The 22,907-nt window shown below is 55.4% G+C and overlaps 2 protein-coding genes across 2 annotated transcripts; one reads left to right on the top strand and one right to left on the bottom strand.

Annotated features, from left to right (window-relative positions):
* Window positions 1-75: 75 nt before the first annotated feature.
* Window positions 76-9,831, top strand: CSDC2 (cold shock domain containing C2). The gene is given in 5 exon segments (XM_065829236.2): window positions 76-161; window positions 163-292; window positions 7,060-7,325; window positions 7,596-7,718; window positions 7,965-9,831. Coding segments are annotated over 5 exon segments (753 nt in total). The 5' UTR covers window positions 76-90; the 3' UTR covers window positions 8,128-9,831.
* Window positions 9,832-10,707: 876 nt separating this feature from the next.
* Window positions 10,708-22,814, bottom strand: PMM1 (phosphomannomutase 1). The gene is given in 9 exon segments (XM_065856633.2): window positions 10,708-13,693; window positions 14,393-14,508; window positions 17,821-17,896; window positions 18,717-18,816; window positions 21,110-21,201; window positions 21,391-21,467; window positions 22,370-22,487; window positions 22,585-22,652; window positions 22,655-22,814. Coding segments are annotated over 9 exon segments (915 nt in total). The 5' UTR covers window positions 22,800-22,814; the 3' UTR covers window positions 10,708-13,570.
* Window positions 22,815-22,907: the final 93 nt, after the last annotated feature.

The following is a 22,907-nucleotide window of genomic DNA, read 5'->3' as shown; positions in this document are numbered from 1 at the left end:
CTTTAAGCCTAGCTTGGAAATGACCAGCCTGATCCCTCCCACCTGCCCGCTCCCCCTGGCCTGGCCCTGACGTCAGGGGAAGGCGTGTGGATGCGTGTGTGTGCGAGGCGCACATCATACACACATCAGACACCGCGGATCCATCAGCAGGCAGGCAGGCAGAGAAAGCCCCCCCGAGCCGGGCTGCAGGCGAGACCGCTGCTCCTCGCACGGCAGCGGAGGAGCGTTGGGCCCTGCTGAGCACCGATGCTTTGCAGAGCTCAGCTCCAGGGAGCCCATCGCTGTTGAGGAGGTGAGTGAGGGGAAGCACAACGGCCATCCAGCTTGCCTGGGCCGTTGTAGCTGAGGGCTAAACTTTGCTTTCCACCTTTTCTTTTCAAAGCTGATTTTTCCTTTCGATGGCGGAGAGGTGTGAGGGTGAAGTGTGACTTCCCTCCTAAGGTTTGGTTATTCCCCACCAGCCTCAGGAACAATGCCTCCTCTGGGGGTGGCGTGGTGGTGTTGTACGCCTGCTTTGGCTGGGGGGCAAATAGCCGGGGCTTTGCCACTGAGGGCTGAGATCAGCTGGGACCCAGCTCTCCAATTGCCGGGTGAGGGCGAGGCGATTTGTAAAAAAATGTGTCTTATTAAAGCAGGCTGATAATGATGGGGACTTGAATGGGGGTTTCTTTGGGACTGGCTGCACTATTCATTCCTGCAGATGGCAAGTTAGAGCCACAAAGGAGGAAAGAAGGACACAGATGAGAACATTTGTGCCAGGTCTTTGAACAGGCACTATTCTAATTAAAAAACAGAACAAAACGAAACAAAAAACACCTACAACAAAAAACCCAAATCCCACAAACTTGGTATTTGGGAGTGATTATTATGTATATATGCTTAAAAGGTAAATCAAGCCTCCATGATGGCTTCTGCCTTTGCCTCCCCTTTGCATCTGGCAGCCTGCTTGCTTTCTCCTGAGGCCTCCCTGAGAACTGGGCAGCCCGGTACTGCCTAAGGGAGCTTTTTATAATTGATCCATAAAGGTGACATTCATATTTTAGCGCTAAGCGAGCTGTATCATAGGCAAGACTATCTTGGCAGAGATCGCTGGAGTTGTGAGCATGATTGGCTTAGCTGGGGAGGGGACACTGTCAGTGTGTATTCCCCCCCCAAACCGCCTAGTTTATTTTTCCTATAGTAATTTGTCTCAGCAAAGAGGTTTTTAACATGCAGGGTAGGCAAGAAAATTGCTTTGCTTGGTATTTAACTCTTAACATCATGATCTAGTAACCAAAAAAGGGGTGGGGGGTACTGAGATGCTTTCATTAGCATCGGACAGAGACAGCATTTATAAAAACCTGCCAGACGCTGTGGCTGTGAGGAAGGGAGGACAGAGAAACCAAGCCTGGTGAGTGCTGCGGTGGCCCTGCTCATGGTAACCCCTGCTCGTTGTAACCCCTACTCGTGGTAACCCCTACCTAGAGCCATCCCCGTTCCCCAACTGGTTTCTGCCCTTTACGGCAGCCCCCAAGGAGGTGCCAGTTCGGGATTTCTAGTGGCCACCATGCTGTTCGTGACTCCCTCGACACGTGAATGTGCTAAGCAGCTGAAAAATGAGATTTTTGGTTTTGCACCGATCTCTGGGGACACGCTGCTGTGTCTGGAGGGGTGTAGCTCTTCTCTGTTTCAGCCCGTGTCTAGACAGGCTGGGTCTGGGGAGGGCATCAGCCTCCCCAAGGATGGCGACGGGCCAGAACATCACTTTCCCTGCTCTGTGGGGCGAGGAGATGGCTGCCAGCAGCCGGCTGCCAAGATGAGGTGTCTTTGTGACATACAAAGACCTTTTTGCTACTGGGGTGGAAAGAACAGGGAGGTAAACCTGACTCCTAAACTGAGGGAACTAGTAGTCACGGGAGATGGAGAAAACGTGAGCAGCAGGCAAGAGCCCATGCGGGAGCTCGCTGGGAAAGGCAGAAGAGGGAAAATAAAAATAACCTCCAGCTCCTAGGCTGTGACCGGAGGAGCGGCGGCACTCAGCAGACCCGAGCATGGTGGCAGACAGCTTCGAAAATGGGGTTTTGCAAAGGGACGTGGCGGTGTGAAAGGAAACAGCCCATAAAGGTGACGACAGGTCACATCCAGAGCCAGAGTGTGACAGCCGCTGGCAGGGCTGCTGTCCATCCATCCATCCATCCTGGGCAGCCTGGGGGTTCTGGCGGATGGGAAAGAACACAAAGAAGCGCTGCACGGGAGGGCCGACTCGCCGAGGGCGATTAAGCCAATTAAATATGTATTCCCCCGCCTGGCTTAGGGGTGTTTGAGAGGTTTTTCTTTCGTTGCCGCTAATGAACGGGGAGTGGCAGAGGCTGGTGCCTCTTCAAAAGGCTCCTTTCCCCCTTCTGGGGGACCTGGAAAGGCTGTTTAGTTAAACAAGGTCACAGCCAGCACCCAAGTCAATGTGTTTGGCTTTAAAGAGAGGGAGAGAGACAGTGATTTTATTTGATAAACCGCAGACCTTTCAGTCGTTGGTGATGAATGGGGTACTTGGATCTCGAGATAAAAGCTGATGTGTCTACTGCCTGTCTGCCTTAATTGGCCTGGGTTTCTTCCTGCCTGCGCCTGTGAGCGCTCCGACTGTCAGCTCGCCTCATCCGAAAAATATAAAAGCAAAGCTGGCTGCCGCTGCCGAAGGAAACCCTGTCACCAGAGGGCTCTGGGGTTTCGCTCCAAGATGGTTTATTTGGGGAGGGGTAGAAGATGGACAGGGTGGGGGGAGTGTTTTTTACAAACTGCATCCTTACAGGGAGCGCTGGGTTTGCTGCTGCTTACACACATCCTTGGCTCGGAAGTCTGTCCCCCTGGGAGACCCTCAGAGCAAAACCACTGAGGGAGGACAGGGAGAGGGAGGTGGAGGTCTGGCAGCAGAAGGGGATTTCGCTGGAAAGGCTTCCCATGCCCCGCGGCACAGCCGGGCTGCTGCAGCCTCTGCTCGCTTCCTTGGGTGACCCGGATTTCATCCCTGCACCGTAATACATGCATGGGGTGGACATGGTGTCGTGGGTGGTGTCTGCCAGGCTGGGAGAGACCTGGAGTGGGGAGAGATGCTCTTGGCCCTGGTGGAGGTTAGCATGGTGATGGAGGAGAGGGGGAAAATGCCTCCCATGCCCCCTCCTTGTCGCCTGCTGGGGGTGCAGCATGGAGAAAGGGTTGGGGAGAGGATGGTGGATTGGCACACAGGGAGGAAAGAAGGACATGAGAGGCTTTCCTTGCTCTCTGCCTGGGCTGAGAGGGGAGGAGACATGGGTGAGGACATGCTGTGTCCCCTCTCTTCTCTCAGCCTGCTTTTGCCCTGAGTTTAATTTCCTCAGTCCTTTTGTTTGCTGTGGGGATTTAAATGAGGTGGGAAGCAGCATACAGTCCTGGAGCCCCCCATGGTGCCAAAGCTCCTGCTAAGCCTCAGCTTCACTGGCACCAGGAAAGCTGAGCGTTCAGCTGCCAGGCCCCAAAGCTGACCCACAAATTTGGAGTGCTCAAGCTTAGGTGCTGGAGAGGGGCAGAGTGCTGCTGGCTGTGGCAGCCAGCCGTGGCCTGGATGCAGGACAGGGGCTCCAGACCCTGGAGCAACCTCAGCTGCTGCCTGTGGGCTGTCTCCTGTCTCCCAGCAATGCCCAGCATTCTCCTGCTCCCCACCACTGCTTGTCCCCCGAACCAGGGAGCCTTCCAGGGCACCCCAGCCTGCACTGCTCACATAGGTGAACATGGAGCAAGCCCGCTCTTGGTTGCCACTTCATCTGCCCATGCTGTTTTGACCCTGCAAGGCTCCCTTTCTAGCACACCGCTTCCCTGTCACCTCTTGTTTTTCTTTTACCTCTGGAAAACTTCCATTTTTGCAGTCCTTTGAGGACCTGCCAGAGGAAGCTTTTTCTCCTGGCACCAATCAACCCCCTCAGCATACTAATAGTTTGCTCCAAGCATCGTTATTCAGGGTAAATACCCTCCATTGTCTGTAATCTGGTGGGGGAACCAAAAGGCCTTGTCAGCGAAAGTGTGCACAGAGGAGGCCCGCCATGGTGAAGCCATTTTCATAGTGGCAGCTCCATGATGTCACAGAGAACCAAGGGCCGGTCCCCCTAAATCGTCCCACTTAGAATCATAGAATAAAATAGTTTGCATTGGAAGGGACTTTCAAAAGTCATCTAGTCCAACCCCCTGAAATGAGCAGGGACATCTTCTACTAGACCAGGTTGCTCAGAGCCCCGTCCAGCCTGGCCTTGAATGTTTCCAGGGTTGGGGCACGTACCACCTCTCTGGGCAACCTGTGTCAGTGCTTCACCATCCGCATTGTAAAAAATTTCTTCCTCATGTCCAGCCTGCATCTCCTCTCCTTTAGTTTAAAACATTTACCCCTTGTCTTATTGTAACAGGCTCTGCTAATAAGTCTGGCTCCATCTTTCTTATAGGCCCCTTTCAAGTACAGAAAGGCCACAATAAGGTCTCCCCCAAGCCTCTTCTCCAGACTGGCCAATCTCAACTCCCTCAGCCTGCCCTCATAGGATTTGTCCAGCCCTGACACCTCCTGGGAAGGCATTGAATCCTGCAGGGACACTTGGGGACCACATTGCTTTTTGCTGCCCAAAAGTAGCCAAGCTGTTCGTCAGCACAGGCCGAGTGGTTGGATGGGGAGCACAGACAGGAGCAGAGAACCAGCTTGGTGGCTATCTCGGCTTTTGGGTGTGTGGCTTCAGGGCTCTCCAAACTCCTCAGGCACAGGTGCAGGAGATGGTGAGCCTGGGAATGGGAGAAGGAGATGCTGAGCCAGGGCACAGGGGAAAGATGCTGAGACCAGACACAGGGGCAAGAGATGCTGAGCCCAGTGGGTCAGGATACAGGCAGCCCGGATATGGGGTGGGTTGTGGAGCAGAAGGCAGGTGCCTGTGCCTCAGTTGCTTCATGGCAGTGAGGGGCTGCTGAAACGCATGAAGGGGGCAGATGGGAAGCTAGCGAGGGGAAGAGACATTTTGGAGGGGTTTGCAGCTGTGGCTGGAAGTCTTCTCAGATGGCAGTAGGAAAGTGGTGGCTTCTGCCTTGAGGTGGGACTCTAGTGTGGCCTCTGCTGCCTGGACCTCAGAGTGAAGCTCTGCAGGGCTGGGAGGGGTCAGCTGTCAGGACACTGAGGTGTGGATGGGCACCAAAGCTGGACTGGTGGCAGTCAGAACCCAGTGACAGGCAGATCCCCTGGCAAGGAAAGCAGGCAGAGGTGGGTGAGGGGAGCAGGAGTCGCCTGGTCCTTCCCCGAAACTTCAGCTGCTCTAGAAACCTTTTCCCATGTCCTTGGTGCCTGCTAATTTCAGAGCAGAGGTGACCCCCTTTTACAAGTCCCCGCAGGGCCTTTGCATCTCAAAGGGCCAAGGATGAGTCAGAAACTAAATTAAATATTCTCTGCGTTTCCTGGTGTGTGCAGGTGTTGTCCCAAAAGATGCCGCATGCCCCAGCAGGGTGGGAAAGGCTGGAGGCGGTGGCGGGGAAGGGGACAGTAACTTCTTGGAACGTCAGGCTCCTCTGCTCCAGGCAATGGGGAAACCCCAAGCCTGAGGAATGATGGAGGTGGATGACCCCCACCCAGCAGCCCTAAAGAGTGGTGCCCCCAGGCAGCTGCTGGCGTGGGGCACCCCGAGATAGAGGCACCGGGCATCAGATGCAGCAACTGATGGGAAGAGAAATTGTCAGAACAAAGGCTTTCTGAGCAAGCGGCCACAGTGCTGATCACGCACCAGAGCATCTCACTCGGAAGCTTAAAAATGCACAACACCCCCAATTTCTTGCTCCTGGGTGGTTCTGTGAAGACAGCCATGCCCATGCTTGCTCTGGCTCCTGCTCTTCAGCAGGTGTCCTGGCTGTCAGGCCATGTCTTGCACATCCTCCAGCAGCCAAAGGTTGTGGGGTTTCTGCCTCTTGGGGCTTTAACTCCTTGCAAACCACATGATGCCAGCCAAAAACTGGGGCCGCATGACTGCAGCAGCAGGAGGTTGTGCTTCTGTTGTGGCTTGTCTGAGGTGCCTGATGGTGTGTGTGTGCTGCTGGTGTCTCCACAATAGCCTGTGTGTCCCTGCCCCATAGGGTTGTACCTGGATGGGCAACGAGCCACTGGCTGTGGCTGGGGTTAGATCCTAAATCACGTAGTGCTGAGGAACCCTCCAGCAGTGGGGAGACCCCAGACCCCTGACCTTGACCTTCCCGTTGTCTCAGCCTTTTTCCTTCACCCTTTCAACAGAAATCTCAGGCAGGGGAGAGATGTCAGAGGCTGGGGCTGGGGGCCAGGCATGCTGGCGCTACATGGGCATCCTTCCCAAAATGGTCGCTGCCCTTGGCAGCCCATGCTCAGGTGCTCCTTCTCCGAGGGTGTGCTTTTTAGCAACTTCATCTCTAATATGGGGGATTATCCTGGAAAATAAAAGTTAAAACCACACACCAGGCTCTTTCCTTCCTCAGGACTGATTTGCTGGAACATCACAGGTTGCGATTCCCAGTGCCGGGGGTTGGTGCCCGATACCAAAGGCCAGCAGCATACCGCCTGCCCCCACAGATATGGGGCTGGGAGCAGAGGTGGCAATTATTATAGAATCATGGAATATCCTGAGTTGGAAGGGACCCACAAGGATTCATTGAGTGCAACTCCTGTCCCTGCATGTGACAACTCCAAAATTCACACCATGTGTCTGATGGCATTTTTCAGTTGCCTCTTGAATACTGCCAGGCTTGCAGCTGTGACTGCCTCCCTGTACCAGTGCTCCATCACCCTCTGGGTGAAGAACCTTTTCCCAATATCCAACCTAAACCTCCGCTGGCACATCTTCCTGCCATTCTCTCAAGTTCTGTCATTGATTACCAGAGAGAAGAGACCAGCGCCTGCCCCTCTTTCTCCCCTTGTGAGAAAGCTGTAGACCATGATGAGGTCTCCCTTCAATCTCCTCCAGGCTGAACAAACCAAGTGACTTTAGACTTTATTCCAGGCAGTAGACTGACCCCACCAAAAGCCCCCCTGGGGTGCCTGTAGCTGGTCCCTTCTTTGCTTCCCAGGCTGCCAATAGCAGACTCGTGTGACCAGGTGCCCTTTCTCCTGCCGCCCAACCGCCCATCCCCAAAACGGAGGAGCCTGCCGACCCCACCATGTCATCGGACCCCAGCGCTCCGCCGGCGGTACCGCCCCTGCACTCCCCCAAGTCACCGGTGTGGCCCACCTTCCCCTTCCAGCGGGAGGGCAGCCGCATCTGGGAGCGAGGCAACCTCCTGCTGCGGGACCTGCCCAGCCCCCTCCCCACCAAGAGGACCAGGACCTACTCAGCGTAAGTACCCAGCATGGGGCAAACGCGTTTGGGACTGTCTAGCTGAGCTGAGCAGGGACCACGGTCATCAACTGTGCCCGAAGAACCCATTACACCTGATGCATGTTGCCATCATGGCACCTGGCATCACTACGCCAACCTGCCCAGTTGCTGCTGGTGGTTGCTGTGCTCTCTCCCAGGGAATGCCGCATTTCCACAGCAAACCTCTCCCCATGCTGCCTCTCAGGTGAGTGCAACTGGTGGGACTTCTCTCTGCCTTTCCTCCCGCAGGACAGCACGTGCCTCTGCTGGCCCCATCTTCAAGGGTGTCTGCAAGCAGTTCTCTCGCTCCCAGGGCCATGGGTTCATCACTCCTGAGAACGGCACAGAAGACATTTTTGTCCATGTGTCTGAGTAAGTCAGGGGTTAGGTGGTGCCGGGGGAGCCGTACTATCAGCGTGGGGCTGGAGACTCATGGGCTGCAATGGGAATGTCTCCATTGGGTCGGGATGGGGCTCTGCCTGTTCTTGACCCCCAATCATTGGTGGGTTTTCTTTCCCGAAGTGCAGCTGGTGGGTGGGGTGCCTTTCTTGGTGGTGGGTGATCTGGGGCAGGGGTCCAGCTTTTGGCCCCAGCCTCACCGCCTCTCCTCTCTCACAGCATCGAGGGGGAGTATGTCCCAGTGGAGGGGGATGAGGTGACGTACAAGGTCTGTCCCATTCCTCCCAAGAACCAGAAGTTCCAGGCGGTGGAGGTGGTCCTCACCAACCTGGCGCCCCACACGAAGCACGAGACGTGGTCCGGCCAGATAATCGGCTCCTAGGTGCCTGGGGGGGGCGCCGGCTGCTCAGCCCCACAGAGCAAGCCTGCCCGGCCGCTTGCAGGGGTGCAGGGGGAGCCACGGCAGCAATGGGGCTGGGGCTGCCCAAAATTACACACGCATTTGCGTTCAGTGTCTTTTATAAGGTTACAGTTTCCTTTCTCTGTGTGTGTTTGTAAGTGTCTGTCGAGGAGGACAGGGGAAGCAGAGCCCTCCCCTGCCACCCCCCAGCTCCGGGGGCAGCGCCGAACCCCATGTCCCCTTCCTTGCCCCTGAAGCCATGGGAACAGGGGAACCTGTCCTACCCCCTGGCACCCCGGCTGCCCCGGGCTGAAGCAGGTGCTAGGGGGCTAGGGCGTCTCAGCTCGTCCTCCTGAGCCCCACTCTGGCAAAGCAGGTACCCTGCTTGTTCCCTCTGCCCGCTGTACATGCTGTGGGGCTGGGGGGAGATGGGGCAGCATGGGGCAGCGTATCACTGTGCAGGGACTGGGTGGCTGAGACCCGTCCCCATCTGAGCTGGCAGCTCACTGCATCCACCTGAGCCACATCCCTCCAGCAAAAGATCTCAGGTCAGCGGTGCCACGGGGAGGCGAGTGGCTTACAGAAATAGAAAGTTCAGTTGTAAGGGGCAAATGGCTGCTGGCAGGGCACAGGGGTGCTCAGCGTTGTGCCCGGGTCGCTGCGCCTGGGTGTGGGTCAGGGGTGCACTTGGCACCTCTGTGCTCCCCACCACAGCTGGGCTGGTAACGCACTTTTCTTGGCTCGGTGCTGACATGGTTTTGGGGAGACGGCTGCCTTCTCCTCTGCCTCCCCTTGTCCCCCCAGGCCTCTGGGGACCTCCCTTCCCACACGTGTATGTGTGTGTGTGTCTGTGCACATCTGTAGCTTGCAGGGGAGGGCGAGGGGCTGAGAAGTTTGAGTAGCCTTGGCCATGGAGTGAGCATAGCCGCCTCCTCCCCCACCCCTCGCTGTAGGCAGGGTCTTGTATACAAAGCACAAATTTCAGTTTTGATCTTCTCCGCCATACTGTGGCCAGGCGGGCTCCTGTGGCCCTGGGGAGGGACAGTGTAGAGGGTGGTGGGGTGGGGGTGGCATGAACTCATCTGGGCTTGAACTGACCCCAGGGAAATGGTGCCTGCACCCATGCTCCGGAGATTACCAGCATCTTAGGGGGTTTATTTCAGAGCAGGACAAGCAGCCCTCTGAGCAGGAAGGATGATGGCGGCTCCCTGGCACCCAATTGATGGGAGCCTCAGCACTAGTGGAGAGGAGCATTTTCCACCCTTCTGGCTGCCGCTGTTGCGGTGGGGACAGAGGTCTGCTGTAAGCAGGGAGAGGAGGGTGTCAAGGTTGGTGCCATGCAGGACAGTTGTGGATTAGGGGTGACCACCATGTGCTGCCCCAGCCCAGGCTGGCGCGGGGACTGTCCCAGGACCCCACAGCCCATCTCACTGCCAACCCAAAACCCAGCTCACCCAGGGGCTGTGGTGACGCCAGCTCAGGCCCCAGGCATCCCTGGGACACGCAGTCAGCTTGGCCAAGGCAAACTGTGTTTGATTCTTTTTTTTTTCCTCCCTTTTTTCGGAAATAAACTAAAACCCTAGATTTGTTGGTGTTTTTACAATTCTGGTGTCGTTCCCACCTGTCTGACCATGTGTCAACCTTTGTAACATTGGCAATAAACCATTAAAAGTGACTTTCCCTTGAGCGCTGCCAGTCCCAGCTTTGTCCTCTGTGTGTGTGTGTGTTGCAGTGGGGACGCTCTTGGCTCTCCTGGGTAAAGGACCTGAAGCGTGCAGGCGCTCTGCCCCGGTGTGGCTGCATCTGGAGAACTGCGTCCAGTTCTGGGCTCCCCGATTTAAGAAGGACAAGGAATTACTGGAGGGAGTCCAGCAGAGGGCTATGAAGATGATGAGGGGTCTGGAGCATCTTTCTTAGGAAGAAAGACAGAGAGAGCTGGGTCTGTTCAGCCTGGAGAAGAGAAGGTTGAGAGGGGATCTCATAAATGTTTATCAATATTTCAAGGGTGGGTGTCAAGAGGATGGGATCAGGCTCCTTTCAGTGGTGCCCAACGATAGGATGAGGGACAATGGGCACAGTCTGAACCACAGGAGGTTCCATGAGGAGAAACTTCTTTAAGGGTGCCAGAGCACTGGAACAGGCTGCCCAGAGAGGCTGTGGAGTCTCCTCTGGAGACATTCAAAACCCACCTGGACACATTCCTGTGCGATCTGCTCTGGGTGACCCTGCTTTAGCAGGTGGGTTGGACTAGATGATCTCCAGAGGTCCCTTCCAACCCCAACCATGCTGTGATTCTGTAGGATTTATCTAAACGGCAGCACAGACTCACCCACCTCCTCACAGTGTGTTCCAGTGGATCCTGGGGTCCTCCAGCCTTACCCTGGGGTTGTGGGGAGGGCAGACCCTGAGCCCGTGATGGGAGGCTGCTGCCCACCAGGAGGGGTGATCAGGACTGGGGCTGGTCCCCCACTCCTGTGGGGATTTCAAATTGCAGCTGCCTGCTGTCTGGCTGCATTTCGCCCCAGTAAAGCCCAGCACAAAGCACACACTGCCTCCAGCCACTGCTTGTTGTACCTTTAATATGATTGATTTTGTTTTAATATATATATGTATTTAAATATATTTATTTAACAGTTGGTATCAGCCAGACAGGAGCTGCCCATCTCACACAGATACGGAGTCATATGGCACAATGGTCCCCAACACAGGGCCTGCCACATCTGCTCGCTCACACACCCGTGGGGAGAAACCCCTTTTAGCCCATGGGCACCTACCAGGAGAGGAGCATCATGGCAAAGCGGTCTCGGAGACAGGTGTGCACTGTCCCCTAGGTGTAGGGCTCCCACCCCCATGCTGTGCCTCATCCCTGCCTGCAAAAACACAGGGCGCACAGCTGGGGCTCAGTGGCCCTGCTTGAGCAGATGACCCCCAGAGGTCTCCTCCAGCCTCAACCATTCTGTGGCTCTAAGACTCTGGGGCTGCCCCAACTACTTTGGATTCCATCCTCCTCCTCATCCTTCCAGCAGGACAGGATGTCCTGGCGGGAGGTGCCTTCAACTAGCCCAAGCTTGGTGTAAGACAGAGACAGGAATGGGGAAGGGTCCTGAATTTGATATCACCCATGCACTTGTGAGCTCCTGAGCAGAGAAAGTGATGGCTGGTGCCTCCAAGGTCATCCTTGCCTCTGCCCTGCTCGCTCTGCAACTCCCCCCACCCTGAGCAAGGGATGTGCTGTCACCAGGAGCAGCCTTGGACAGAGCCAGCCCTTCCCTTCGAATACACATGGCATCTCAGCACCCCAGGCCACCACGGTGCCTCGTGCCTTCAGGCCAGGCCCTGCTCTTCATGGACCACCATGCCCTCTAGAGATCCTGCTGACTTTGAACAGACTTACAGGAAAGATAAGCCTCTAAGCCCACACATAACCTGATCCACAGTGATAAAGAGAAGGAGGAACTACAAAACACACGATTCCTCCATGGAGGTTGTAGTGGAGGGCCAAGACCAGTGGCCTGTGAAAAGGGTACCTTGCAGCCAGGCTTCCCCAGCAGGTCCTCTTCTCCCACGCAGAAATTTTCTCTGCATAGAAAGAGGAACTTGTGCATTTTGGGGAGATTTCTGTATGCTGAGCAGACTGCTGCACTCATGCAAATGTGATGTATTACAGCCCCGATGTGCTGTAGATTTAAGAGGTGAAGGTTAGGTGGAGGAGACAGCACCCACCAGCACTGGTCATGCAGCACCCAGCTCCTGTGGCCAAGGCAGCAGTGCCAGGGTCCACTCAGGACTGCCTGTGACAACATGAGAGCCCTGCCCTGGGTCTAAAAGCACCAACATACCTTGCCTGAGGAACTTGGCCCCTTGGCCGAGTGGCAGTAGCCAGCTGGGAAACTTCTCTCTGTAGACCAGCTGCCAGGTGGGAGATGAAGAGCAATGGCAAGGAAAACAGGAACAGAAGAAAAAAGAGAAAACAAGACCAAGAGAAGGGGCAGTGCCACACCAGCAGGGATGTGCTGAGAAAGGCTCCCAGGGAGCAATATGGGGAGCTTTTGCAGGAACCTCTGGCACATTCCAGGTCCACAAACACCAGACACATGGGAGCTATAAGCAGGACACATCCCTGGAGGGGATCACTGAGCTCCTCCTGAGCACTGAGTTGTGACTAACGTCACCAGTGCAGTCACACACCCCAGCATAATGACCAGGAATAAAGGGGCCAAAGGGTCAGGGACCAAAGGAAAGATGTGGTTTTGCAACTCAGGAAGACCCAGGAGAAGAGGAGAGCAGGAGGACATGTGACAGCTGCACTGGAGAACTCCTGTCCCTAAAGGTGACCACATAAACCAAGCACGTTGGACAAGATGGGTTGGAAAGCTTGGAGGGCACTGTTGCGTGCATACCTCCATTGGCACAAGGAACCAGGTCTGGCCGGTGTTGGTCCTCTCTGAAAATGTCTCTGTCAGGATGATGGAAAGCTGAGCACTGTGAAGGAAGGGGACTCACTCTGTTCTGAATGCCCTGTGTAAGGTTTTGTCACTGATGAATCTGTGACACCTAATGGACACACGGGGGGAAGGCTGCTGGGAAGCCTTCTGTCCTCAACAGCTCCACAGGGTGCTCTGCACAGGCCAGGCACCCGGGGTCCTCCAGCTGCACTGGGCAAGGTCTGACTTCACAGCTTCTGCAGAACACAGAAAGTAAACCCCTAGTAGCTTTTTGGAGTATTTTTGTAAGCTAAAGAGAGAATTAGTTTCTTCATGCACCTGAGCAAAAATCAGAGCAGGAGCAGAGTATTTGTAAAACTGTCTTTCCCAGGTCACCTGTAGGGACTGGCACAGGGTGGCACCAAGGTGAAAGACATGGTGATGTTCTCCATTAGAATGCACAACACTGCAAGGGTCTCAGCTACTGCTTCTTACCACAAGCTCGGGACAAACAGCCTTCCTGGCCTCTGGCTGCAGAGCAGCTCTGGTGAGAGCACCTCAGCAGCCCCATCCTCCCTGGCCAGGGGCAAGAGGGAGAGAAAGGTGAGACACATGTTCCCCCCTGCATAGGATAAACAGAGTGGAAAAGAAAAGGTGGGGGAGCACGGGATGGACACACACACACGCTAGTGTGACTGGCCTTTTCAAATGCTTCCCAACCACAAAAGCATCTGCATCACTACCCGCCACAAACCGAACTGTCCAGAGAGAAGTTTTGCTAGAGGTGAGGACGATCTGGTCCCACAAGCCCTGGCCGCAGGTGGGGAGTGCTGAAAAGCTGCTCAGCAAAGGCCCCTCCTGCACACACACCTGCGTTATCTCCTGACCACCTCTGGCAAGGGTTTTTTTCTGTCTACCCCCGAGGAGATTTCTCAAACAAAGGTGCTTTTCCTGGTGGGGGGAGAGAGTGGGGCCGGGGCAGGGCTGTGGGGACTTGGCAGTCAGCACTCGTTTGCTCTCTCTGGAAAGAAGATTTCGCGGCATCGCTGGACTGTGTCCTGGGGGGACTGGACGCTGTGTCCCACCGTGCGGGGATCATCGTAGATTTCATAATCATTCCCTCCCTGCAGGGGAATAGGAAAAAGGGAAAATGTTAACAGGGTGTTGACAGAGCACCCTCATCCATGAATCTGCATCTTGCTCTGTCCTGTGAAGAGCTGGGGTGGGAGCTGGGGCTGGGCAGGCAGGGACCTGCTGGGGAGAGGCTGCCAGAGCTTTGCTGGCCCAGGGAGGCAGAAGAGGCTGGGCTGGGAGCCCTGCTCCCTCCCCTCTTCAAAGGATGGGGAAGGTCCTACACCAGCAAAACTTGCCCAGGAGCCTGGGGTTAACCTCTGCCCTGCCTGTGGAGGGGCTAGCAGAAGGTGGGTGGGCACATCTTGGGGGGGCAGATATTGCCATCATCTGGAAAGAGCTGAGTTGATAGCCAAGCTGGTCTACAGCGGCAAGGAAGCATCATCCTCCACCATGCTGAAGGGAAGGTGAAGCTGTTCCTGCTGTTGAAAAGCCCTCTCCTAAGTGCTGGGGCTCATGTTTTGGGTCCTGAGGGCTGCAGGAGTGGCTGCCCCCTTCCTGAGGGTGCTGGGGGGAGGAAAGTGATGCTGAGGTGGACCTGCTCCCCAGCACAGTCAATCCAGGGTGATTTTCCCACGGCCCAGCAGGTCGGCAGCCATCACGAGCCTGCTGCAAACAGGCAGCACTTGAGAGCATCTCTCCCCCGCCACACAGGAAAGTGGCCATGTGTGGGGCAAGTGGGGCATACTCACAGGGGTGGTCTCGTTCCCAAAGAAGTGGATGGTGTCAAATCTCTCATCATCGAGCACGTTGAGGCAGTAGCGCTTGTCCCAGCCCTCTGGGAAGACGTCAAAGCTGATCATGCCACCTGCCAGCAGAAGGGAGGGCATCAGGCAACGATGGTGGGAGCTGGCAGGGTGTCCCCCAACCCTGAGATGGGCAGGAGAAGGGGAAAGGGCTGGATGCCTGTGGGGAGCCCCCACCCCAAACAGCAGCCAGGCACCTGCTCTGCCTTGCTGCACATCTTTGGCACTTGGCTAGGACAGTGACAGATGCTGTTCCTATGACAACGGGCTGGAGTGACATCAGCATGGCTGGGGTGACATCAGCACTGTTCCCCTAACTGCAGGCAAGCTGGAACCAGTGGGCTGCAGAGGGGGATGCTGGGGTGGGAAGTCCCAAGAGATGCAGCTTTTGGAGGAGATTTGAGCTCAAGCCTTGCAGGTAGCATCAGCATGTTCTGTGTCCCGACAGGGGACAATGTTCTTGGAGATTGCCACCACGCTCTCCCCTAAACTCCCATGCAGACATCACTGGCCCTTCTACAGCCACTGATCTGATGCTCCTTAACCCCACAGGGACTGGGGGCTCTGGCACCCTAGGAATAATAGAATGCCCTGAGTTGGAAGGGGCGCACAAGGATCATCAAGTCCAACTCCTGTCCCAGCATAGGACAACCCCAAAATTCACATGTGTGTGCACACACGAACCAAACCACATGCACTGCACAGTTCAGGGGTCCCAGCTGGCTGCCCTGCAGGCCCCAGCAGGCTTTGCACACAGATCAAGTACCTTGCCATGGAGATACCATAAACACGTCAATATAATTGGGGCATGACCTGGGCCTGTCACTTCTCACCAGAAGAGTCAAGTGTGAGTTGTCAACATCTGGAGGGTTATCAAGGCAGATGGGCCAAGCGTACAGAGGTGAGGGAGCTTTCCCTGAGAGCATATGTAAGCGAGCACATGGACAACCACAGCTACCAATGGTTAACGAACCTGCCAGCCCTTGCTCATAGACCAGGCAGAGTTTACCCCAGCACTGAGCTGCCTTTTGGGGGTGACTGGAGGCAGCTCCTTCCCTGTCCTCTCGAGCTGCCCTGCTGTATGCACAGGCTGCAGAGTCAGACCCTTGTCCCAGCACAAACACAGGTGACAGGTTCCTTTCAAGCCTGCAACTCAGGGCACATGGATGTTTGGGTCTTGCTTGGAGCCAGAAGGAACAGGGATTTGAGTTTTGATGTGCATCCTCCTGCCAGTTCAGGTCTCTGTTCCTCTTGGTTTCAAGGGGACTCTCTACTTCTTCAGGCAATCTACTGGGCCACCAGCAATCCTGGAGTTTCACGCTCTCCTTCTTCATAAATCTCTTAGGAAGGGGGTGAGTAGACAGGTAACCACAGGTACCCACAGGCACAGTCCCTGATGCAGCAGAGGCACCGATTCCCTAGGCTGTTCAAATGTGCACATCCTGATGCCATGCTCCTCTCCTCCCTAGCTGGTTGACGTGTCCCCATTGGTTTGGAGACCCCAAATCAACCTTCCTTGGAGGCTGAGGAGCTGGGGATGGAGTCTGTGTGTCCAGCTCAGGGCAGAGGATTCACCACCGGACAGGATGCCCCAGGCAGGATGCTGTGATATGGATGGGAGCAAGTACCCTACGAACTCAGGGATGAGGATGCCCCCAGGCTTCCAGCAGCCGCCAGCATCAGAGCAGGAGCTAAACTTGGTCAACCTCATTAAATTCCTTCCTGATTTTGTATCCGAAGCCATTTATTTGTGAAAAACGCTGCATTTCGCTGTGTTTTGGCTTAAAAAACAGAGCTGGGCAGCAAGAAGGGGCTCCTGATGCCAGCTGGAGAGGGTAGGAAATCAAAGAGAGAAGAAGTCGTGTGGAGGACAGCCAGAACTGCCCCTTGTCTGGGCAGAGCACAGGTCTGGGAGATCTCGTACCACCTCTGGGACTTGGGTCCTCCACAGCCTGGGACAAGGCACATGGAGCCAGTTTGGCAGAAGAGCCCCATTTCCGTGTGTCCCTGTTTTTGGATGCCTGACCTGAGATACCCTGCGTCTTCTTTGTGGAGGAGCAGGGTGACCACAACTCCCCTTGTCTTCCTGCTTTTACACAACAGGTCCAGGCTCTTCATGGCAGCTTCCCAAAAACAGAGGAGAAAAGCCCATTGTTCTGCTCTTGTCGCCCGTGCCTGCAGGGACACGGCGGCAGGGACTTTGTCCTTGTCTGCTGTGACAAACGGTGTGTGTCAGTGCTGCAGGCAGCCCCTCGCAGGATGTTGAAGGCAAGGGGAGGCTCTCAGGAGGAAAAGCCCTTGCAAGACCCTCAGTACTGGTCCATACGGGGTGCAAGAGTGGGATGTCACCTGCTGCCTCCTGGTCTCATCACCCTCTTGCCCTTTGGCTATCCTGCCACATGGCACCTTCTTATCTCACACATACCCACTGCTCTGCTTCAGCCCCACCACTTACACACCCTCATTTTCCTCCCTGTCCTGGCCAGACTCCCAGCATTGCTCGAGTCTCTTCTTTGATTCCTTGCCTTTGGGAAGCTGGCTGTAAGAGCGTACCTTCACCCCAAGAACTGGCCCTGCAGAAGGCCACAGCACAGAGCTGCAAACTCCCTGCCTCTCAGCAGTGATTCCTCAAGGAAGATGTTTCCCTCGTAGCCAATCCTCCCAACAAACCCCAGAGCTGAGACATGCTTGAGGCTCCTGTCTCCCTTCCCCGGGAGGGCTGCATGTGCCTGGAGCTCTGCTGGCCACCTTGCTGCTGACACGAGCCAGGACAGACCTCCTGGGCACGGGTGGGCTCTGCAGAGCTGGCTGGAATTAAGGCAGGGATAACGTCACAGGACAGAAACCTGCCTGTCTGGCTGACTCCCAGAGAGGCAAATCTGCAGCACCATTTATTCTCATAGAATAGTTTGAGTTGGAAGGGACTTTCAAAGGTCATCTAGTCCAACCCCCTGCAATGAGCAGGGGCATCTTCAACTAGATCAGGTTGCTCAGAGCCCCGTCCAGCCTGGCCTTGAATGTCTCCAGGGATGGGGCATCTACCACCTCTCTGGGCAACCTGTGCCAGTGTTTTACCGCCCTTATTGTAAAAAATTTCTTCCTCACGTCCAGCCTGAATCTCTCCTCCTTTAGTTCAAAACCATGACCCCTTGTCCTGTTGTAACAGGCCTTGCTAAAAAGTCTGTCCCCATCTTTCTTATAGGCCTGTTTCTCTGCTGTCACCCTGCTGTGAATACCAAGGTGACAACCCCATCGCAGCTCTCCAGGAACAGAAGCCCAGGCGAGCAGTCAGGACTTCTGCTCCCTTTCCCAGCATTTTACAGGAAACAGGATAAAGAGGTGAGGGCAAAGCCAAGGAAGCCACCTCCACTCACCTCGAGAGAAACGCAGACCTTTGCCAGCAAACTCCCTCTGCAAGGCTGCCACAAACTTCTCCCGGATCCGCTCTTTCTGCAGAGAAGGAGAGGGAAGGAAGGAGGGTTTGAATGATTAGATGTTCACACTCTACCAGAGTCCACCATAACTGGGCAACTCTGGCTTATTGCATTGCCCTTTCCCACCTGCTCCCAGTATAATGCCATTTAGCCAGCTTTCACCAGTCCTGCCCCGTGCCTGTGTAAAAGGTCACCAGCTCAGGACAGCTCCAGGAGGCTCCTGGGAAGAGCAGATCCCAGCCCTTCCTTGGCAATGAAATGCAACTGCTTCAACTTTCCAGAAGCCCAGTTCATAAATCAGAGCCTCCAGCTTTGCTGAAAAAGTTTTGCGAAGTCTTGAAAAGTCTCTGGATGCCAAGACTCTCCCACTTCAGGCAGAAACTGCCTGGGGCATGGGCCAAGCCCTCCAGAGATCTGCCCAGCAGATCTGCTGTGGCCCTCCCAGTCTGGCAGGCCCGTTCGTTCCAGCTCTGTTGGGGCTGGGGGAGTGGGAGAGCCTGGAGGGATGGCGCAACCTGAGAAGTTTAAGTCTCTCTGAGGTTTTCAGTGCAATTCTACCTTTGGTTACTGTAAACAAGGAGACGCCCTGTTAAATAGGTGCCTTACTCCTTGGGGCCTTCCCACAAGGAATCCTGCTGGCCACCCTACTACATTGGTGGTCCTCAATGAAGTAAAATTCTTCCATTCATCTGTGTGTCATTTGCTACTATGAATAGTTATGCTATTAATTAAATGACAGCTGAGAAGATGAAAATAAAAAGGGGGCCATGAAAAGACATTTTCAGATGAGATTTTGAAAGTGGTATACAGGGACAGCCTGAGTCTGGCCCATCTACCTTGTCCAGCTCGGAGAACTCGATTCGCTCCTCTGGCGTGCAGCTCCGACCGATGGGGGAGATGTTCAGCATCCCGTTGCGAAACTCAATGAAGGTTCCTCTGTGGGTGGGCAAGGGTGCAGGGTTACTGGGGCACGGAGGAAAAAAACAGACCTTTCCAGCGACACGCAGGAGGAGAAAAGCCATGCCCGCTCATGGGTGCTTCAAGTTAGGTATCAACAACTCTGCTTATGGTCGACAAGGGGGTCACAGTTTTATAAAAAGAGACTGTGAGAGAAGAGAAATAAACAGTTCCTGTGTGCCCTGGGGAGAGGCTGGAAGCAACAAGCTTAGGTGAGGTGATGGGAAATATTTTCTAACGTTGTAATAACTGCAAAGACAGCTACTGCCTGGACTCAAACAACCACCAGATGAGACTGTGGCATCTCCACCCCTGGAGGGTTTTAAGAAATGTTGGGTTGAAGCTGGCAGTACCTTGGGGCAGTGGGATGGAACAGGTCAGTGTAACTCACTGCTGAGGTCTGGTGGCAGGCTGATGAGCAATCAGAACCTCCTCATGGGATACAAATCAGGTAGGACCCACAGGGCCTTCCTATCTCCTGTTTGTTCCCTGCACTTTTGACTGCAACTCTTATCTAAAAGCTTTCATGGACAGGACCAAGGTCCTGCTTGCTACCCTCACCTTGCACTGAGATCCCTAGGCTGTTACGTCCTCAGTGGGCTGGTTCAAAGCACTAAGCCAGCAGAAAACTGCTCCTTTCTTTTCTCTTTGTCATAAACCCAGCCAGTTCTGTTTGCTTATCACCTCGGAATAGCTCACCTGGGGGTCAGACAGGTACCAGCACTGGTGGGGCAGAAACATGAGGGGATGGCAGCACTGCCCATTTGAAAATAGATTGAAACTCTTGTGGAAACCTAGCTGGAGCAGGGAGATCCTCTTCTATGTCCAGCTGAGGAGCCCTGAGCCCATTAACCCTCTAATGTCCAGCTGAGGAGCCCTGCACTCATTAACCCTCTGATGCGGCTCCCAGCCCTGCCTGCTGTTTTTCTGTGATAAAGTGTTTACCACGCTGAGTCTGGGAGAAAAGCTCCTAACACAGTGAAGAACATCACGGGGAACAGACACAGGGGCAGCCATGCCTGAAGCCTGGGAACAGCATCTCTGCAGCATCGAGGGTTTGCTGGCTCATGCCGCAGCCCAAGACTCAGGACATGAGGGTTAAAGTCCTTGCTTTGCTAGAAATCCCATAAGCCTAAATACGCAGATGCACTTGGGAGCTGAAACTTCACCCAGCTGTTGGGCAACCAAACAGCAATGAGGCAACCAAACAGCCTAGAGGGTTCTGGGCCCAGCCTACGCTTTTGGGGGAATGTTCAGCCAGCAGTCCTGTCGCAAGGAGCCACTCTGGCCCCTCTCACTGGTCCTCCTATTGCCACATACTGACTCAGATCAGGCAACTACTCTGGATTACAGTTTAGCAACGTTTACCAGCTAAATTTTGACCAGACAGCTCTCCTGCTGGGGTTCATTGTACAAACATGAGAGGAGAGCAGGAACAAGCAGCCAGGACAAGGAGAGGGCAGAGCCGCTGCTTTCAACAGTGCTGCTGGCTCATGCTGCCTTGAAGCGTTTGTGAAACTGTGGTCTGAGGGGTGGTGTGATGCTGCACCCAGCCTGGTTTAACTGCAGGCTGCCTGTGAAAGAAGTCCCCCTGCTCTCCCCTTCCACCTCCATGCCATCTGTTCCCTCTCTCTCTTTTCTGTGATAATAGGACAAGCTGATCCAATGGAAAACTACTTTTTTCTTCCCTGGCAGTGGCATAGTCTTCCTTCAGAGGAGATGTACTGACCCAGCTCAGCCTGTGGCTGCAGGATCTCATGGAGGAAGCAGACAGGAAGACACAGTTGAGGGGGGCAGAGCAGGGCCAGCCCTATTACCACTGGCACCAAGAGACACGGGCTTAGAAACAGAGTGAAACTGTGTGCTCAGGCACTGGACCTCCCATCTTAAGAGCCATTGTTTGTCTGTTTGGAAATTCATATGATCAATGATGCCTGATGCCCTGACCAGTAACGAGATGGTACCATCGTCCTAAATGAGATGCATGCAGTGGCTGTACCCTGCTTCCCAGGGAGGAAAGTCCAAGGGGCAAAAGAGCAGGCATTATGCTAAAAAATAGTGCTGACTCTCCAGAACAAAGGTCCTCTTCCATTATTTGCCCACAGTACCCAGCTCAGTTGGACAATGATTCTACACAGGGCCTCTAGATGCTAAGATAAAACCCGGAGTACAACAAGCGCAGTAGCTCAGCTGTTCTTAGGAGAGCCCTGGAGTACAGAGCTCCCTAGAAATCAGGAACACGACTGCCATTTGCATGGGCTTGTGCCCTTACCGTTTCTTGGGCAGCTTCAGTAGTGCCATGTAGTTGAGACAGAAGTTGATTAGATCCTGCAGCAGCTCTTCCCCCAGGTGGTCCTGAATGGCCTGTGGGAGGAGAAGCGGGAATGAGGGAGGTGCTTGACCTTTCACGAAACTCACCCAAGAACACGACCTGGGGGAGTGGAACATTCAGATCTGGCATTTGGTGAGAAGGGGCTGCCCATCTGCCTGTGTCCAGGCACTGGTCCCCAGGGCATGCAAAGCACAGGGAAGGAGAGCCATGGCTGGACCTACCTGCTTGGAGACCAGCTGCCCATTCTTGTACTGCACTGTGCCGTTCTCTGCGAAGACATAGTCAAACTTATTGATAACTGAGGGGGGAGGAAACAAAAGAGGAAACATGAGTAGTGCCTGGGAAAACGGGCCAAAAGGACTGGGCTCAGAACTGAGCCATCTTCCTGGTTCCTTAGTACCATGCTTTCCACATCTTCCGTGCTCCACAAAGGGCCACCCACCCGTCTGGCTCTCCACGAAGCGGGCAAGGAGATTATCTTCTGCTCACAGGTGGGGAGCTGACGCATGCGGGGGAAATGACCTGAGCGAGGTCACGGGCTGAATCAGTGGCAGGACAAAGATAAGGGCTCCAAAATGTCAGGCTTTCAACCACGTGTGTGCTACTCCTCTCTCTCTCCTCCCCTTCCCACCGTCAGGGCACTGGGGTGATGCATTTACTACCGGTTATCTAACTCCAGCCCCTCCTGCAACCCAGACACACAGCTGCCGACTCAGCCATCAGCCTCAGCCGGGAATTTCGCCGTCTCCCTCCATCACCGAGGCAGAGCTCGGAGCCCGGCTGCACTTGGCATCCATGCCAGAGAATGAAAACAAGGCGGAGGGAGCAGGGGCTGCCCCCTCGCCCTCCAACTCTTTACCCCATGTCCCTGTTTGAACACGATGAGGACATCCCCCGGAGACCTCACCATGGAGCATCAGGGAGGCAAAACTTGCAAGGGGCTCCTACCCACTGCGCGGGGGTGGTGGGGAGGGAGGGAAGCTGTCAGAGCCCAGATGAAGCTCGTACAAAGCCGAGGCCGGAGCTGGCAGCGTGGGCTGGAGCATCCCTGCCTGCCGGCCCCGCCTGCGCTCCGCAGCGGCAGAAAGCGCGGAGCGGCGGCTCCTGCCGGGGCATGGCCGGCAGCCCCGAGGGCGGGCTTAGGGTCAGATTTAGGACACAGGAGACCCTCCCGGGGAAACCTCGTCGGCCGCATCTCACCTTCATCCCCATCCCCCAGCTGCTCGGCTATCTTGGCGTAGTCCGAACCTCCCACCACGCCGATCTGCACCCTCTCCCGCAGCTCCCGCAGGAACGCGTCCACCTCCGGCGCGATTTTCTGGAGGGGAAGCAGCGTGTGAGGCCACAGCCGGCTCCGTCTTTCTCACCTCGGCTCCCTCCCTCCGCAAAACTCCGTGCCCCCCGTGCCTTGCTACCTGCCGAGCTGGCGTCAGGGTCCCGTCCACATCGAAGAGGCACAGCACCCGGCCCCGCGCTGCCGCCGCCGCCGCCATCCCCGCCGCCGAGCCGGCCTCTGCGGGCGGGAGGCGGGACCGCGCCGGGGCGGCGATGGCGGCCGCGCCACCCTCCCGTGAACCAGCGTGCGGCCCGGGGGGGGCGGCCCCGGAGGACCCCTCCCCCGTGCCCCCATGTGCCCGAAGGGCCCTTCAATGATGTCTTAACGTGCAGGTCTTGAACGGCTTCCCCGCTTCAGCTCTTCCTTTAAATCCTTTGCTTTAGAGTTCTAACGGAGGACCTG

The sequence above is a fragment of the Patagioenas fasciata genome, chromosome 1 (genome assembly GCF_037038585.1).
Source record: "Patagioenas fasciata isolate bPatFas1 chromosome 1, bPatFas1.hap1, whole genome shotgun sequence".
In the NCBI taxonomy this organism is placed as follows: Eukaryota; Metazoa; Chordata; class Aves; order Columbiformes; family Columbidae; genus Patagioenas; species Patagioenas fasciata.
The sequence above is the reverse complement of the archived record's forward strand: the minus strand, read 5'-3'. Positions and strand labels throughout refer to the sequence as shown.